General features: G+C 31.8%; 1 protein-coding gene across 1 annotated transcript in view; it reads left to right on the plus strand.

Annotated features, from left to right (window-relative positions):
• LOC149083416 (guanylate cyclase 32E-like) overlaps nt 1–19,442 on the plus strand; it is a 112,105-nt gene that overhangs the window by 24,103 nt on the left and 68,560 nt on the right. Inside the window, exon 3 of the mRNA XM_089236706.1 lies at nt 8,094–8,394. Within this exon, the coding sequence (XP_089092832.1) occupies nt 8,094–8,394 (301 nt within the window). The remainder of the gene's footprint in view (nt 1–8,093; nt 8,395–19,442) is intronic.

A 19,442-nucleotide genomic window follows, 5' to 3' on the forward strand; every position in this document is an offset into this window, starting at 1 on the left:
AAGTTTCAATTAATTGTACACTCGAATGGGTAGTGATAGATTTGTCTGAAATAAATGGCATATTATAAAGTTCATCTCCCCGAATCCCTAATTTAAACGGACTTAATCCGTTTTTCTTTACTTCAAACGAAAATAATCATGATTATTTTTATATTTTCAGTAATGTGAATTAGTATGCATGATGAGTCAATGGAAGAAAAGTGAATTTCCTATTATCAGTAGCTCGATTATATGTAATTTGAAACGTTACTTAAAAAACAGGGTGTCCCATAAATCTGTAAATAGGTTAAAAATCTATAGAAATTGAAGGAATTGGCATATATTTACGAATATATATTTATGCGGGTAGCGAATAGTTGTTCTCACGAAGGGGTTTTTATTTATTATTATTTTTTTGGTGCAGAAAAAAAATATTAATTCGAATTTTTTTCCCCGATATAAATCGCTGCACGGAAGTCCGGCAGGAATGATTGGACCCGAACCTTTCTTTAATCTTTTCTGTGTCTGAAACATTCGTAAAGCTGGTGCCGGTGATTTGTGGCTGAAGTAAAACAACTTCACTAATAGTACTTTATCCCCTAATGTCAACATTACTATGGAAACTTTATGTAAGCGTCAGTAATAGCGTCAGTTCAGCTGATAATCGTACAGCCTGCATTTTATAGGATTTTTATTTGCATAATTTCAGTTGTATATGCTTTCATGCCGTGATTTATATCGGTGAAAGTTTGAACAAATTTTTTTTATGTGTGCCATTAAATCCCTTCGTGTGAGAATAACTTTTTCACAAATCGTATTCAAATTTACAGATTCCTTCAATTTTTATAACTTGTACCTGTACATAACTCTGTCTACCGCCATGTATGAAACTTTGGTAGCATTTTGCGCCTCCGAATAAAATTTCTGAGTCGGAGTTGTCCTATTGTGGAATCTAACCACCTATTTCTCTAAGATTCGTGAAAAATTTGTCTTTTGTGCATTCAGAGTTTGCCATCTAATTTCCAAATCGGAATCGATAAACTATCAATGAATGAGTATCTTTAGAGGTGTAAAAAAAAGATTTAAAAAAAAATGCATAATATTTGAGAAAGTTTTTCAAATTTGTGGTTCATAGAAAGCGCAATTGAATAATATATATACATATATTATAAAACTACGAGTATATCTCGTCATCTCCTTTATATGTTTTCTATATGACTACATTTGTTAATATTTGCAGCGCTACATTTGCTTACACTTGACGCAAAATGACAGCACGAATTCCTGAAATTTCTGCATAATATATTTCTTAATAATCAATGAAATTCTCCGAATTAATATTTTGCGAAATTTTAAGAAAAGTTTCGGACAAAAATTTCATGCCTGTGAAAAAATTTATTTTCCGAATTATTTAAAAGAAAATTATGAATTCTTTTCATAATCTCTCGGCTTATAAAATGTAGTCCTAATTATACATTTCGTTAACTTATCGTCGCAACGGAAATGTTATTTCCCGTTGATTTTGCAAATCTATTTCATAATTTCATTGAAGCAGAAAGTTCTCACGCTGTCGGGACCTAATGTTGGTACCTGAAAACGCGTGAAACTATAGTTTTAAACATTTAATGTTGATGATCCTCTACGCGTTGTGTTGCGGACGGGAAGGAAACTGGTGGTCATTATACATTATTCCTCTGGGCGAATTAGTCACAGCACCTAGCAATTATCTCACAATTACTGTAGAAAATTGTTACATTAAGTGTCTTATTCCCGAGCCGTTGAACTCAAATTATGTACATATATATGTACACGGGAATATGGTATAACTATTTCGTCGTAACGAGCCTCTTCCTCGATTAGGAAGCAAATCTCGTTAGAGTCATCAACGACAAGAGAGGTTACAATGTTGCATTGATTACCTATGCAAATAAGCCAATGATGAACATAATGTTAACAAAGTGATTAGAAGGAACTTAATTACGTTATTTTCAATCTACTTTTTAAATAACAATATACAACGATTCTTTTTCCATTTATTAATTACGATAACTTAATTTCCCACTACGTAGTACTACTTAGTAATTACTAAATTCGATGATACATAATCTAAGCAAAAAATGTACATATTTAATAAAAAATTTATGTGTATGGAATCCAGAACATTATGTGATGATGATAACGAATATTGGAAGAAAATACATCAACTGTTCAGTTAGGTAAATTAACACTGTACAGGCAGACCCTATTATTTTGTAGAGAAACATTTTCAAATGATGTGCTGTTGTTAAAAATGCCGTAGTTTTTCAAGGGGTTGTATATATAAAGAAAATTAGAAAAATTAACTCTTTACGTATACCCTGAATCGAACAAACCGATCAGTACCAGGTTCTGTTGCATTAGCGATACAAGCTCAGGGCCCCGGAGGACGCGGTTGTGACGGAAAAAAATTCCAGTCGGTAGGCTGGCAGCGTAAGTAAGAGAAAAGAAAAAAGAGGAAAAAAGAAAGAAAAGTAACAAAAGAAATACAAAATTATCCCAACCAGGGGTTTCAAATTTTGTATTAAACAAGGGACTGCGGGTGAATCAACAAGAGAAAGAAACAATTAAACTATACACATAAAATATCATAGAGCCTTGCCAGACTGAGTCCAAAGTAATATCAGCAACGCAGGAGGGGGTCGTGGGAGGGGGGGGGGGTGTCGGTACGTGTACACACAATATGTAGGGCTTCCTTTGCGAGATGTCACGTGTAAAGGAGTGGTTTATGTATACTCTGAATACTAAAACTTCCAATTAGTGAAATGTGAACTCTGTTAAAGAAACATTTCTTTAAATCTAATATTGACGGAGATATTTGACTTTGAAGTTTTCAGCATTTGTCATAAATGATTGAGGTTGTGGTCCCCGAATTTCAAAACCTAAATCAAATTTAAAGTTGTAAAAATTCTGCAATAGTTAAAATGTATGATTGTCATTTAATTAGAATAAAAAATTAAAATGATTGAGTTTTCATTGCATAATTGTCCTTAAAAATTCCAACTTTTGAGCCAATGGAACCTTTTTAATGCAGTTATAAGTTGCCAAAACAGTGTGATTTTGTATATTTAATATCACAATAAATATTTCATTTAAAAATATGATTTTTTTTTGAAAATGACTTCTGAGATCGGGATATACATTTCAATAATTGGAACTTCTAGCTTACGGGAACTGTATAAAATATTTTGTAATTTTTTTTATGTGTATGTGATCTTTCAAACAAATTTTGAGACTTAAAGTAACTGCACGTCATTTGATAACCTTGGTAGTATGTTTCCAAAGTAAACGCTTGCAAAGATATCTGCTGTGAGAATAATTTGGGACAGCGGATAAATTAATAAACTTTATTGCATCGAAGCAAGGTCTCCAATTTTTCTCCCATGGAAAAGATATTCAGTATAGCTGTCGTATCTGTCCGGTTCCCAAAGGAACCAAATAATTTGTGGATCCCTAATAAAATATCTACCAGAATAGTTATTGATCAAAGGGGGAATTACTCGGTAGAGAAAATTCCGAGAAGTCTTCTCCCGAAGTTGCCAAGAATAGTAGTAAAAGAACGGAAAGGTAGCCTTTCTTTGGTAGCCATTGACCTGTCAATGTAAAGCAATAGAATTTCACCGTGAGGATATTCACGTCCCAGTCCAATTACCACATGAAACAAACATAAGTTAATGAAGTAGCTCAAAGCAATAAATACTATAAAAATGAATTTACAAAATAAGTAAATTTCAGGAATAAAAAATAACAAAAATTTACATTTGCGGTAACTATGAAATTAAATCCAATTGATCATGTACAAAAGTTACCTAAAATCGGTAAACGGTGCATCATCATAAAAAAAAGGGTGATTCCATAATCCCCTCCCTTTCCGTATATTACTGGTGAAACGTTGATCATAGAGACATAGGTACTTCCAATTGAACAAAAGTATCCAAGTAACACGTTGAACTAAGATAGGCCATCCATATTGCGAGGGGTTGTACTACATTTATTAAAATAAAAAATAAATTTTTTATATGGATACGTTTGTCCTCAAAAACACAATTACAAAGCTGTTGTCTTTTCTCTCCTGAGGCCAAGAAAAAACATACATGTTTCTAAGTACAATATTCACTGAGATATTTGAATTCAAAAAACGGTGAAAAGTTGGGGAAGAACATCAAAAACTAACGGACAACGCTTCTTTCCCTTAGTTTTGCTGCTGTTTTCCAACTTTTCTCCGATTTTTGAATTCATAATATATCACTGCAAAGATTGCATTCAGAAACGTGGAAATTGTTCTGTTGGCCTCAGGAGAGAAAGAGCAAACACTTTGTAATTGTGTTTTCGAGGAAAGGGGTTCGTATGGAAGTTGATTTTTATATTTTAATAACTGTACAACTCTTTGCAACATGAATGACGTATCCGAATTCTACACGTCATTTGGATGATTTTTATTAATTCGGAATATGCCTCTAGGATGAACGATTCACACCAGTAAAATGCTGCAGGGGAAATTAAGTAATCATCCTATATAGATATTTATAAATAATGATCACATATTTTTCTGTTCAACTAAGGTGATTAATTTTATTACTATTTTACTTTAATGTATCCAAATACGCTATACAATTGAATTCCCATTCAAATTGCTTCATTTGTGGATCAAAAAAGTCAATGTTGCGTTTTTCTCAGATCCCACTTTTTCCTTGGAGACATGAAAAAAGTTTTCACAAATTCTCTTTTAGTTCCTCCGTCGGAAGCATTTAGTGCTGATTTTTAAACTTTTAAATTGAAATGCTAATTAAATTGGGAAATTTCCGAGGTACTCTTTGTGATGAGACTAAATTTATCGAATTGAAATCAATGAAATGCAAATATACCATATATTCGGCCATTGTGTCCTGTTCTCTGAACTACAAAAAAAGAAGTTTCTGATAACTAAATGACTTTAATGAGTAGCTGAGTTAATACTGTCTGCATTCAAGATACAATTGGTAAATTTTGTTTATACCGTCGGAGAATCCTAATGAATCCTTTCAAGTTCCAGTCCGACTACTTAAATAGTGCATTGAAAGCAGCAGTACTTGAGTCAGAAATTTGGTTTTCCCTTATACATTCGAAATCAAAAAAAGGAAAATTATGATAATAAATGATATCAAATAATACATAATAAAATAACCGTGACTTTCTTTGTTTGCATTGGAAAAAATAAATGAAATGATAGAGGAAAAGTCAAATTTCCAATTATAAATTTTCGTTAATTCATCAACATTTGAGATTTTTAGCTTTAAGTAGAAGGTAGAAATAACTTTCAAAGGTTCTAACATATAGTGAAAAATTCTGAGATTTCAATAAAAGTTTTCAAATTTGAAAAATTCGAAATAAATTGAGCTTTAACTGAATAAAATAAACAAATTTTGAATTACAATTTCAAAAATGTAAAATTTGAAAAATTAAAATTTCCAATTTTTTTAAATATTGCTAAATCACAAAATTAGGGAAATTAACTTATAAAAGCCAGGAATAACAACTTTTATAAACATTTTGTTTTTAATAGTTAGTAATAAATGACTAACCCCCCCCCCCCGCCCGCCCACCTCAGATGCGGTCATCTCCTCTTTTACAGCCAAATAAAAATTTCTGTTTGTACAATAATAGTACGCATTTCAATCCCCTGATTAACTGTCAATTCTCCTTTATGGTGCACTACAGGTTGTTAATAAATGGAATGGCTTACCTCCGGCGGTCGTGAATTCTAACACAAGTGACACGTTTAAAAAGAAATACGACAAAGATAGTAGGGTAAATCGAGAAGCTATCCTTACTTAGATTAAGACAATCATAATCTATTTTTATGAGGAGTATATTATATAATATGAATTCCTATTTTTTTTCTTTTTCGTGACATATGCTTTATATTAAGTTGCTGTATTTTGGTTATATTTGACATCCATATTTTTTATGAGCATCTTTTTTTCAGCCACATCATTGGGTAATTTGCCTGCTTTGACCTTTGTGTTTGTGCTTGCGTTTGTACTTGTATAAAGTACCGTCAGTAGTGAAAGGGTTAACCAGTTCACTTTGATAACACCTAGGATTTACATATCTTCGAGCTTTTACAATATCGTTTTTACGCATTCATTATTCTACAAGATTTTCTCATTTCACGGAATAAAATTCCATTCAGGAACGGATGACAACAGTAATTTGTGACGTAAAAAAAACGAAAAATAAACATTTTATAAAAATTTTTTTAAATAAAACTATTCATGAAGAAAATGTCAAATTTCAAAGAATATTCTACTCGGATGAAAAGCGCTGTAAATTTACATGGGGATTTTTTCCCCCCGAAGAAAAAAAATCCCAAAAGCTGAAAATTTTTTCGTCTCAAACTTTAACGAAAATTCCATTGAAAACACAGAAGAAAATTCATATTTTTTTAAAAATTCAATATTTGTTTTGTTTTAGTATTTCTTTCACTTGAAAAAATTCTTTGATCGTGAAAAGAAAAATATCTTTATACTTTCACAGACTTCTTTTTTCCCCTTTTCCATCCTTTTATGGCTCATTCGGAATTTTTTCTGGGGGAAAAAAACTGAGCATAAAGGTCCATTGTAAAAAACTTTATTATTATTTCCTTTAAGGAAATTGAAATTTCGATCACGATCAAAGAAAGCGTTTTAATGCCGAAGAAAAGCTTCATGAGAGGTTTATTAAAATCAGCTCATTAAAACTTCTCTGTCTATAAATACGTTTTCTTTGCTAAAATTACCTTCCTTATCATTTTCTTACGTCTGAGTTTTCTTAAGTTTTGGAATAAGTTATTTTCCCAAAGTGATTGTGGTTATCATTATTCTTTTCTGATTTTATTCATAATACGTGTCGTTTTTTTATAGAAATACCGGCAAAATACCGCTTTTATGCATTATTTATATATATAAAATATATATTTTATGTAGAAAACGTGTTTCAAGCATATTATCAAGAAATAGATAGGGCCAGAGATACATGCGGTGTTTTTGTCCCTCCCGGGTCACTGTATATATGGGAGGGGGTGACCATATGACCCATAATTTTGGCCACCCAGATTTTATTTTTATAAAATGTCTCGTGGATTTTTTTAAAATCGTTTTTTGAATTTTTTAAATCAGCAATTAAAATGAGTTTCATGACTTCTGAAGAAAACTATGATAATTACGATTCCATCATAATTAAAGTCATATAAATAAGGTATATTCATTTCACATATTTGTGAAATATTACATTGTTTTAGAGAATTACACTTTTATCCATCGCGACTTGCAGTAGGCCCTCTATTTTCCGTTATAAGCGATTTTCAGTAATTTTAGTGACGGATGGATGACAATGAGTTTACTCACCTGTGAAAGTTTTTTGGCTCAAATTGGCAACTTTACTTCGCTTTCACAATTTTTTGGCTGTAATTGGTTGCTTTACTTGCTTTAGATTTAGACAATTTTTTTTCCTGTAATTGGTAACTTCACTTGATTTTGACGGGTCATTGGCTGTAATCAGAAACTTTAGCCGTAATTTTTCGGCTGTATAATCAACAACTACACTTGACTTTCACATTTCATTGATTGTATTTGGAACTTTATTCGACTTTGACAATTTTTTTTGTAATTGGCAACTTTACTGGACTTTGACGGTTTTTGGCTTTAATTGGTAACTTTACTTGCTTTGGATCCTTTTTGGGCTATAATTTGCAACTTTACATGCATTTGACTTTTTATACGATAAGTAGCGATATCTCGTGGGAAGGGTAAACATTTGTTTAGTAAGAAAATTGTAACGAAGAACGAAGCGTGATACTAATCCATGAAATTAATATCAATCAATATAAATCATGAACAATTGATAATTGTGTTCATAAAAAAAAATTTGAATTATAAAAGTTATTATGAAACCAATGAGAATTCAGGAAATAGAGAGAGATTTGAACAAGAGTCTCTTTGTTTTATTTACAATTATAAAATTAATATAATAGTAATCAATGTGGAAAAAGTGGTACGATTATGTTTTTTGTGGGTTGATCAATGAATATAAATTTTATCTTTTTTCTTGACTTCTGGTAGAAATGTTCGGACAGAAAAGTCTCCCAAAAAACAGTGTTTTCAACGTTTGCCAGAACTCTGCCACCAAGTTCCAAAGTGTCCAAGTCGGTGATATCGCTGTTGAAGCATTTCGATTGGGACAGGATCACTCTCCTGGTCGCCGATAACCATTCGGACAAGCAGACCGCTGATGCACTAGTCGCATTAGCAGAATTCGAAGAAATCTTCGTCACGGGAACTTTCAGGATACCTGGTGATTACCTCACTAAATACAACGATACGCTGAAGACCATCATCTCGAAGACATACATGGAAACTAGAGGTAACAACGTCAAAATTTTATATTTTTTCAATCCCCTTTCTAACAATTAAAAAAACATAGGAAAGTTCAGAAACATTTTCCAAGGAATTAAGTAGCGTCCTCTCCCCTTTTTCTTTAGTTCAGACCAAGTCTCAATTCTATTTTTGGTTCATAAACACAAACGCCAATAACTCACCCTAATACTGGAGGCTTATCTTTTCACTGATACACGATACACATTCCAAAAAGTCACACATACACACTCGATTAAAATACTACATGGCACGCAAATGATGTATTTAGTAGTCATTGATGATTACATGTAAAAATGGCATGCTGATTTGATCACGAAGAGTTAGTTTCACAGGTAGAAAATTTCTATGGTCGTTTCTAACATAAAATTAAAATATGAAATATTATCAGCAAAAAAAGAGGGAAATGAGCTTCAATAGTTTCACTCATTTAAAATAATAATTGGGGTAAATATAAAAATAAATATATAAGTTAAAAAAATATATATATATATTTATACAAAAATCAAGAGAAATGAAGATATAGAATAAAGAAATAGCAAAAATAGATTTTCGAATGACAAAACACCAGACCAGTGCTGCTCACTTTTCATTCAAAAATAATTATTTGAAGGAAAAATGAATACAAGATGGAATTATATGAGAGTGAAATAGAACCTATGCAGTGGGTCGTCATCGGGGGGAACACCATGAATGGGGTTCATTGGGCTGGCATGAATGGGGTGGACTGGGGGGGGGGGGACCTCACGACACATTATAAATGCCCTTGTTCCCCGACGCCTGCCTTCTCAAAAAACACGTTGAACGAAAAAATGGCAATGAAAATATACGTTGAAGAAATAAATTACTAGAAAAAAATATATACAGAGCTTCAGATTATATAAGCAAAATGAAGCATGAGAAAAATAATATGTAAAAAGTTACAAGAATACAGAACATTGAACATTTTGACATTTTTTTTGTAATCTCTGTAAAATATTCCCTGTAATTTCTGTATTCTTGTAACTTTGTATATATTTTTCCTCATGCTTCATGTTGCTTATATATATATAATCTGAAGCGCTGCATATGTTTTTTTTTTCTAGTATTGTATTTGTTTAACATATTTTTTTTATTGTCATTTTTTTTCGTCCAACATGTTTTTTAAGAAGGCAGGCGTCGAGGGAACAAGATCTGGCATTTTTAATGCAATCACGCACAGCCACACTTCAGAAACGTTTACTCTTCTCGAACCTTGCATGGGGTTCCGCCTCATGACGATCCACTGCATAGGTTCTATTTCACTCTCATAAAATTCCATCTTGTATTCATTTTTTTTTAATTACCTCTTTAGTATATATATATGGACATTAGAAATAAGCGTAAAATTAAATGAAAAAGAAGAAAAATAAATAAAATTGAATCATAAAAAATAGAAAAAACATAAATAAATATGAAAATTAATAAATAACTATGAAACTGAGATTCGACATAAAAATTAAATTGAAATTTTTAAACAGCTTCTAATAAAAAAAAGGGGGTCAGTTAGTAAAATTTGTTTGATTCTTTATTCTTCTTTTTTTTCAAAAAGAAATTCAGTCTGTTATAATATTTAATGAAAATTCTTTGAGACAACGATAATCGAATTTCTTGTCACTTTTCACGAGCTAAAAATTGAAAAGAAATGAGGAAAATACGTCGTCGTTTTTAAGATCCGTGTAAAAATTGTAATTTTTATATTTCTCATAGTTCTGGATATTCTACTTCACTCGTTGTTGTAGATACTTTATATATATGTATTATTTAAATTTTATAAACAATATCTTTCAATTTTTTCTCTTTCTTACCTTCTTCGTGAAGCATCCTCAGGAAATCCTTAAAATACAGGAAAAAAAGAAAAAAAAAGGAAATCTATGCGTAGTGTTTATAACAAAGCCTTTATAATAATTCGACCTATAAAGTAGTTTCCGATTTTGATTTTTACGTCAAATCACGTCATGCATGCTCCTAAAAATCCCATTAAAATATAATTCAAAGAGAATTCACGATTTTTCATGGGATTACGAGTATCGCACCGCCTGGAACGATGAACACGAACAGTTTTGATGAATATTTAAGTGCGAAACAATCACTGAGAGATTGCCAATTTTTTCTTGTTAGTATTCGTTTTCCATTCATTCATGAATATTATGCAGAGAGTATTTAAAGAAAATGTACTTTTTTTCCGACGAAACCAAAAGGGGGTAAAACAAAACAGTTTTATTCTTCGGCTTGAAAACCAGAAGAGGAAATACCACAGAATGAATTTACATACATTTACGGAAAGGAAAAGCTTTTCATTACTTAAAGTAATCCAAGTTGTGCATTTTTTTTTGGAGAATGAGAGAAACCATCATCATTTCTCAGCTTTCTTCTGTTTATATTCATATTATTTTATGGTTTACTGAGATTTAAGAACGTGTGAAAACATTTTAGTTTTTTTTCTCCACACTGCTGTGTTTTCAAATTAGATGTTTGTTGCGCTGAAAGTATTTTCAATTTAATCGGGGGGGGGGGCAGGAGGAAAATACACTCCGGCTTTTGAAAATACACTACAAATGGTATATATATATATATATATATATATATATACAAATATATATATATATATGCGTACCTTTAATACATGCTCTTTGCCCTCCCCTGGTAAAAGTTTGCCCCGCCCCTCCCCCGGAAAAAGTTGAAATGACGGCCCTGCGCTGTATTCCTAGTCAAATTTTTGTTTCTTCGATAATGTGGACCCTTAAAAATACTTACATAAATTTCTTCGAAAATACTCCGATAAATTTTCATTAAATTATGAATGAAAGGTTAAATGCTCTAAATGTATAGTTTATAACGTCAAAGTCTTTACAAATTGGTATTCAGAATTTTTATCCAGTTAAATCTTATTGATACGAATCTGAAATCAGAATCAGTACAAACATGAGTACTGTTTTGGAACTCGTACTGACCTACGCGGAAGAAATAAATTATGTCATAACTTTTAACTTTTCGCATCGATCTTGAAAATAGAGAAAGAAACAGTCATACAAAATGCAAACAAAATTGTACTGAATGTCAACGTTAGAGCCCATTCAGACCCTGCTGCCACAAATGTGTTGGTCGCTTTTTCTTACTGTAGAATTTTTTCTTTTGAGCTCAAAGAGTTAATTCTTAACTTAAAGGATTGTGTAAGTTTTGAATTAGAAATGTGGTGAATATGAACTTTGGGGACTTTCATCAGAGGGCTGCACCCAAATTAAAACTTTTAGGGGTTTTTTTTTTTTAAATGGCTTTCAGGATAAAGTGCCTCTGAAAAAAAGTGTGATTGACTACATAAAATTTATCAATAAAACTCTGGAAGAAATTGTATGCGAAGATGAATATACCCTGCATCATTTTGGCTATAAAATTTGAACGAAGTGAATTATTTCTTTACAAAAATGAAAATTTGTATAAAATAAAAATTTGCTGACATTTACGTTTTAATGCATTTTATGAGTATCAAAAATGCAAAACATTTTGAAAATTCTAAAAAATGAATGTTCGGGTCTGAAAGGGATAAGTGAAGTCATTAGATATTGAAAACAATTTGTATCAAACATTTTCCTTTCTGTAATTAGTTTACTTACTTTTATTACTTTACATTACTTTTTTTTATAAAAATTATTTACATGATATATAAATGTATTTTAACGAAAATAGTAACTTAAATTAATTCTGGTTGCTTAGCTCCCGTTTTTAGTTGTTCTTGACGAAAAATCAGTTTCCATTTTTTTTACTGTTGGCAAAACACTGGACATTATATAGAATATAGCTTATGAAAAATAATTTTCCCATTGAACTGCATACATAAAGATTATGTGCACAAAGAAAAATACACTTTCTTAGTGATGTAAAATCTATATGAAACCAGTATATATTACGTTTACGGTCAAGTTCTCATGTAGGAAACAGGACCAAGTTGTTGAAATTGATATTGCAAAAAGCTTTTAAAGGTTGCAAACAATTTTTTTTCACTTTGTTCACTATAATATTCTTATAAATAGAAATTATTATTGTGGAGAGAGTGAAACAAGATAACAACGGTTAGACTCCAATGACTCACTATAAAGTCACGTATGGAATTTTCCTTACATGCTACTTATACAACCCAAGTGAAGAAGTGAAAACTAGGGAACTTTATCCATACTACTGTTATTGTAAACGTTAGGAGTATATAGATCCCATGTTGTATCGTCTAGACTCAAGACGAAGAAAAACAGTTTTTTTCTTTCAAAATACAGCTGTAATTTTTTTTTTTGCTCTCTGGTCTCGAAGATAACATTTTTATTATCCTTCTAAGAAGATAGTGAAATTTGTACTCAAAGAAAATACCCCAAGTAACAAAGCCTTGCATATTGCTCTCTCTTTCTTTCTTTGTCACATCTAAATATTTCTGTATTCAATAGATCTTGACAGTTTCTGCTCGATATTTCGATTCCCCACCGACAGTTAGCAGACATTTCCGTCGAATCGAAATTCGAAATCGATATCTGCATGACACTATATCGATAAATAAGTAGCATTTTCACCCGGCCAATAGGAGGTATATCTGTGTAGAACCGAGAATTTCAATTAGAAAATTCTGTTTCTCTGGTTATGATGAAAGGTTTAAAATCAGAAAGGTTTCTATTATAACAACATCTAGATTTCAGGATGGAAGATTTCAGAAAATCAGATATAATGGTAAACATTGAACAGAAAAATAAATTTCATGCATTAAAAAGAGGAAAATTGAGCTTCAATAGTCTCATACGTTTAAAATGATAATTGGGATAAATACATATATAAATATTAGAGAGAAATAAGAGTAAAATTAAATACAAAAAAAAGGAAATAAAATTTAAAAAAAAATGAGAGAATAAATAAAATTGAATACAAAAATGTAATGAAAAATATGTTCCAAGATGATTGAATCAATTTATTTTTTGTTGACTTCGTCTGAGTCGACTATATGTTTCGTTGTTTTAAATGAAATTTTCCGGATAACGCTTCGGTATCTCTCCGAGATAAGAAGCGGGGTGTGCCCGGTCTTCAAAAGTCAAAGGTATTAGAGTAATCTCTCAATTACGCGTCAATGCAAAGGAACGAAAAGTCGCATAAGTGAGAGAGGCCTATTAAGTGAATAGGTTATTTACTTATATCTTTGACCGGAGTGCAGAAAATCGTCTTATAAGTGAGAGCAAGGTATGCCGGGGGTTCTCAATCTTTTTCCATCCACAGCGCCCCTGTTTCCCATTCAATGCTTATCCGCGAGCTCCACCGGCTCCCCAGAGCTGTTTCCCAAAGAATTAACAAAGAATATTTTCGAAAAACCTTTGTCTGCGGCGCCCCTGATAGACGTTGGAGGCGCACCAGGGCGCCGCGGCACACAGTATGAGAAACCCCGGTTATAAGTGAAAGATTACTGTATGTTAAATCGTCGCCTTCGAAATTGCGAGTCCCAGTTCCTATTTTTAAAACTGACTACGCATAACAACAGATAACGTAAGCTGCCGAAGCCAGAAATTCTTGATTGAAATTATTGTCTGCTTCCTAGTACCCCTTACCGTGAACATACAAACAATTGCGATTTTCTGGTGATAATACACGGAAGAAGGAAGTGCTACAACAACATAATAACAGCAAGAACAAACAATCTCATACGAGGTAGGCAAAACAGTTTGATGATTGATACCCAGTCCATAAGGAAGACAACAATACCTACTGAGGGATCTAAAAGATTTTTCACGCAATTTTTTTTTGCGAAACGAAGACATATTAAAGTACCCGTAGCATTTCCTCATTACTCAAAAACAAATGTTTTTTTTTTTTTGTTTTAAATTCACATTTATTCTTCGTGTAACACTTTAAGTAATAGGCAATGAAAAAGTAAAAAGCCGTCAGCTGGAAACGATGAAGTTTAAAAAGAGAAACAAAAAAATGATCATTTTCCATTTTTAGCTGCAGCTCACAGCCCTCCAAAAAATATTCCATCACGTTTATTTTAAGCCACCTCGTAAATATTAGGAAGTTTTTTAGTTTTTCTATTTCCTTAAAAAAACCCACTGTAGAATAGAGTAATATTGAAAAAAAAAAGAAAAAAGAAACCGTGTAGTAAATGTTTGTTCTTGGTAGTAAAGTAGCAGTTTTGCTTAACGACCTTAAAAATTAGTACAATTACTCTTGTTTTGAGTGCAAACGGAGGGATTTTCTTTTAATGTTGAATAGAAACATATTCTGATCATAAAATAATTAAAGGAAAACACTTTCTGTGTTGTATTTAGCTTAGTCGTAATCATTGAACCAAAGGAGTTCAAGAACATCAAGAAAATTAAATCTAAATTTTAAATAAAGATTGTTCCCATTACTAATAGAACGGGGATAATCAAGGATTTTTCTCGTTTTATCAATTTAAAAAGTGAAATTCCCATTAGACGAAGAAAATTAAGTTCTAATTTTTCTTCTTCTTTTTAATGGATGTCTAATTAATATTTAACGGAAGAGATATAAAGGGATTTTCATTTTTCGAATTGATAAGAAATGCTTCAATATTGACGGTGGTAATGGATTTGCTTTTGATGTGGAGGGAGGATTTATTCATTTATTGTGGGAAATGAATGGAGCTGTATATAGAGCGTTTTCTTTTCTGGTTTTTTATTTGGAAGTTTCAAAGTTATTTTAGGTCGAACGAGTTCGTTGAAAAAGACAGGAAAAGGTTTGAAGGAAGGTCTCTAGAAGCTGTCTATTTCAATTGGATTTAAATCAGATGCGGATTGAAATTGAAATCAGTCTGTCTGAGCAGATGAAGAAAGAGACCATTCGATATTCTCGCGAGAGTCGTTTCTCAGCGAAAAGCCTTTCTCACTTTTCTCAATAAATCTGCTTCTTCTTGATCAATTTCTTTCTTTCTTTCTCATCCAAGAAACAACAACGCGTTGCTTTTTTTTCTTTTGTCACGTCATTTATACATTACTTCATTCGTGAAGTATAAAAGGGGAATTTTTTTCACTACATATCTACAATGGAAATATTTGCTCTTTTTATTATGAAGTTATGGCATATGCGAAAAGCAATGAAACATTTCAAAAATATAAAAAAAACAATCAACCGACGTCTTCATTGAAATGTTTGTCATGGTTAATTATATTTTATTTTAACCCTTAATGACGGTACTTCAAGATACCGGGTTAGAAAATTTGATGTGTACTAATTGCTTGAAAACAATTTTTTTCTCTTTAATCATAAATAAAATGACCTAGACCACATAATTTGCGTGGTAATTATTTATTGCTATTATCATATTTTTATTTATTATCATTTTCTTCTTATTTCATTTTCAATAATGCGGTAGTAAGTGGTTAAAAGACAAAAAAATAAGGTAAAATTTTCATACACAAATGGCGCTGTACTGTTTGTATTCGCTTAAACATTGAACGCTTGAAAACATGAATCCCGCGCGTAATCGACACTAACGCAATCCGTGTTCGCATATGCATAAATACTACTACTTGACTATATATATATGCACCTCGTGACCATTCTTATGGGGAATTTCTATCGAACTGATGCATGCTGGAACGTGTCTGCTGAGTGTATGCGTGGTCCTAAGATATTTATGTTATCCGGGTTATGCGCGTTCTGTGTTGTTAGTGCTGCTGCCATCTGTCTTCCATATTATGAATTAAAGATGACAGATGCCTAAATTTCGTGTTGTGCAAATATCGAGTTGGAGGTCCGTCTACTTACTCTTTACGGTGAGAAAATGCATAGATTGAAATGACGTGTTTTTTAATGTGACTTGAGCTTTGTTTTGGATGTATGTGTTGAAATGTTGAGAGGGAAAGAAAAACTGACTCTATAATATGTTCTATAATCGTTTATCACATTTTTTCCAGTGTTGCATGTGTCTTATGTTCAAGCGCGCCATCTATGCGTTTAATTTTGAACTATTTTTTTTCTTCCCTAAAGATATATTTTCTCCCATGACAGATATTTTACTTTCAGCTGCACTCACATACGTCAAAAAATTTGCTGATTTTATACATATAAGTTTTTTTAATTTCTCATGGATGTTGGATTGTGGCCGAACCTGTATATTGAGAATTTCAAACAAAACTTTGCTAAGTTTGAAAAATTCAAGTTTCTTACTTCAAACCGTTCCAAATATAGACAAAGAAATTTAAAAAAAAATATTAAACTATTATCACATAGCGCTACAGAAACACTAACAACATAACAAATTCCACAAAAGACATTATTTCAATTATAAAAGACTTAAATTATCGAAGGTATAATTTAATAGGATAAATTTATTGTTTAAAATAAATAAAAGAGTCTAAAAAAATTGATGTTACAAAACAAAAAATTATACTAATCTATATAACCCTTATAATGAGCAACTTTTACCATAAATCTCAAACTACTTGACCTCAATCTTTTCCAGAGTTATGTTTATGAAAAAAAAAATGATATGATGTCAGAGGTACAATATAAATGCATTATATAATAACTAAATAGGGGGATGCTGTTGCCTTGTCAGAAATTCAAATTATTATCTCATTTAGACCTGGTGGAAGAATTTTTTTTAAACCACAAAATGTGTATTCGTTTTTTCTATTTTTTTGTGTAGTTTATATTGATCGTTTTTTGTATTATGTTGCTTTATTTCTGTATTATTATGTGTGTTGTGTCTTTGAAATGAAAAAAAAAAATCAATTACAACTTTATAAATAATGTATAATAATTTCTATGACAAAACTCTCTGGAATTATTAAATCTTGAATATTTGAATCATAAAAGCTCAATAAGTAGGCCTACAATAAGTGCAAAATAAACTCGTATAAATACGGCACAGGAAATTAACGAAATCGTTTAAGGTTTGTCGTTAGAGAATCCAGTAAAAATTTATTAAACATTGAGTTTATGCGAATTTAAGTGCTTTCAATGATATTTCAAAACATTCCACGATTGCGACGGTCAATGTTTGAAGACTTTGGCAAAAGTTATGAAGTTGTTTATCAAAGTTCGGTATTTCTTAGCGAGCGAAAGAGGTTTCTTCTGTCTCAGCTGCTACCAAAAGAGAAAGAAGACGATGTACAGAGACAAACAAACTAATACCAAAGTAGAAAGCATGGTAAACAAATTTAGGTTATTCCCCTGTTTGCCGTTAAATAGAATTAGGTAAGGAAGCCAGGCGGTGCGCGAATAGCGGAAATGATGGCAAATTATCCATGATCCTCCACTCGCTTAAAACAACGTTGAGATAACAACAAAAGCTCTCCTTTGATAATAGAAAATTCTCATTTTGGAAGTAATTAGATGCGTAACTCGAGAGCGCTAAAAGATAGAGAACAAGCTGAAATTAGTCGCTCCGTAAGAGAATTCTTACGTGCCCATCTTATCACGGAAACCAACTCCTCGAAGATTAAAGGAATTTCATAATTCGAACATAATTAAGGATGATCTCGTACCTCTTGTATAAATTCGAAGCAATTCATTGCGTTGTACTACCCAGCGCATCAAACTTTCTGAAGTAAAGGTAGGAAGCAGATAGACGCATTTCACCATTAATTAAAAGTTTATTTTTTGCGGAATTGTCCTGTATTCAATTACTGTGACGAAACTCTTAGGAATAATTAAATATTGAATATTTGAATCATAAGCTAAATGCAGTAGGCCTATAATAATGGAAAATAAATCCTTTTAAAAAGGTAATTTTATGGATTTTGGTAATTTTATGTAAAATACAAGTTAATTCCAAAAACATTATCATTTCAATAGAACCATTTGTCATTAGAAAACACCATAATACGTGTCAGTGATAACAGTTTTGAAAGATGGTACCACTGTTTTTTAATGGAAGATCAATGCCAAGGATGAACAAATTTTTCAGTCCACGAGCCAGATATGCCGTCATTCTGTAACTCGCGGGTCAAAAAGTTGTGTAGTGAGTATATAAGATGACTGACTGTATTTCCCGTATTTTACAGGACATTCTCGTAGGTTTTATAAAATCATCTGAATAAAATGCCCTTTATTTTCAGCGAAGCATACGTGAGTTTTTATGCTTGACTGAAATCAAAGATTGGAATTATTTTCATTTCTTACAAATTACAGTGTAATAATTATAAATCTAGTTACGACTAGTTAGTCAAAGGAATTTATTAATTTCACACACACATATTTGTCAAACATATATGATTTTTTCTAATGAATTACATTTTAATCCACTGCGACTTGCAGTAGCCTCTAGTTCTCGCTATTGGCGATTTTTCAAAAATTTTAAATTTGTGACTTAAATTTAGGTAATTACTTGCTTTTGACTTTTTTCAACCTATAATTGACACCTTCATTCACCATTGACAAATATTTTTGGTGGTAGGAGTAATTGGCGTTTTTTCATATGGAACCCGAATTTCCAGTATTTTTCTGAAGAAAATATGGCTAGCATTTTACTACTGATAGTTTTCGACCGGAACACCTTTCGGATGGAATTCCTTGAAGAGGCCGCATTTGCCCCACGGGCCGGTGGTTGTACACGACTGCATATATATTCAAATACCACAAAATACGTAGTCACGTTAAAATATTTATCTTATAAGTAACACATACATGCTGGTATTAAAATATTCATTAAAATGTTCATGATTAACCAGCATGGAAAAATGCTTCCTATATGTATCCTTTCTTGGAGACGATCCCTTCATATTTAGAAAACAATTTGTCATGAAAGTCCTCTGTTAATTCCTTGAACAAAAAAGTCACAGTTTTTAATGCATCACTTCAGTGAGCAGCAAACCAACGGAATACAACTCGAGCAATCATAAAAATATTTTCCCGATTTGAAAGTTTTCAATTTTTTCGTTTTTGCTTTGGGAGATGGATGGCAGTAACTCTTCATAACCTTTTAACATACGCGATACACGTACATGTACTGAAAACAATACCAAATAGCCTCTGCGTGGAATGATTTCTTAACTTTTTTGTCACGGCCCAAAATCAACAGTGAGATCA

This window comes from Pholcus phalangioides, unplaced genomic scaffold (genome assembly GCF_987345545.1).
Source record: "Pholcus phalangioides strain wild (caught in Gottingen) unplaced genomic scaffold, Ppha-v1.0 ptg000009l_1, whole genome shotgun sequence".
Lineage (NCBI taxonomy): Eukaryota > Metazoa > Arthropoda > Arachnida > Araneae > Pholcidae > Pholcus > Pholcus phalangioides.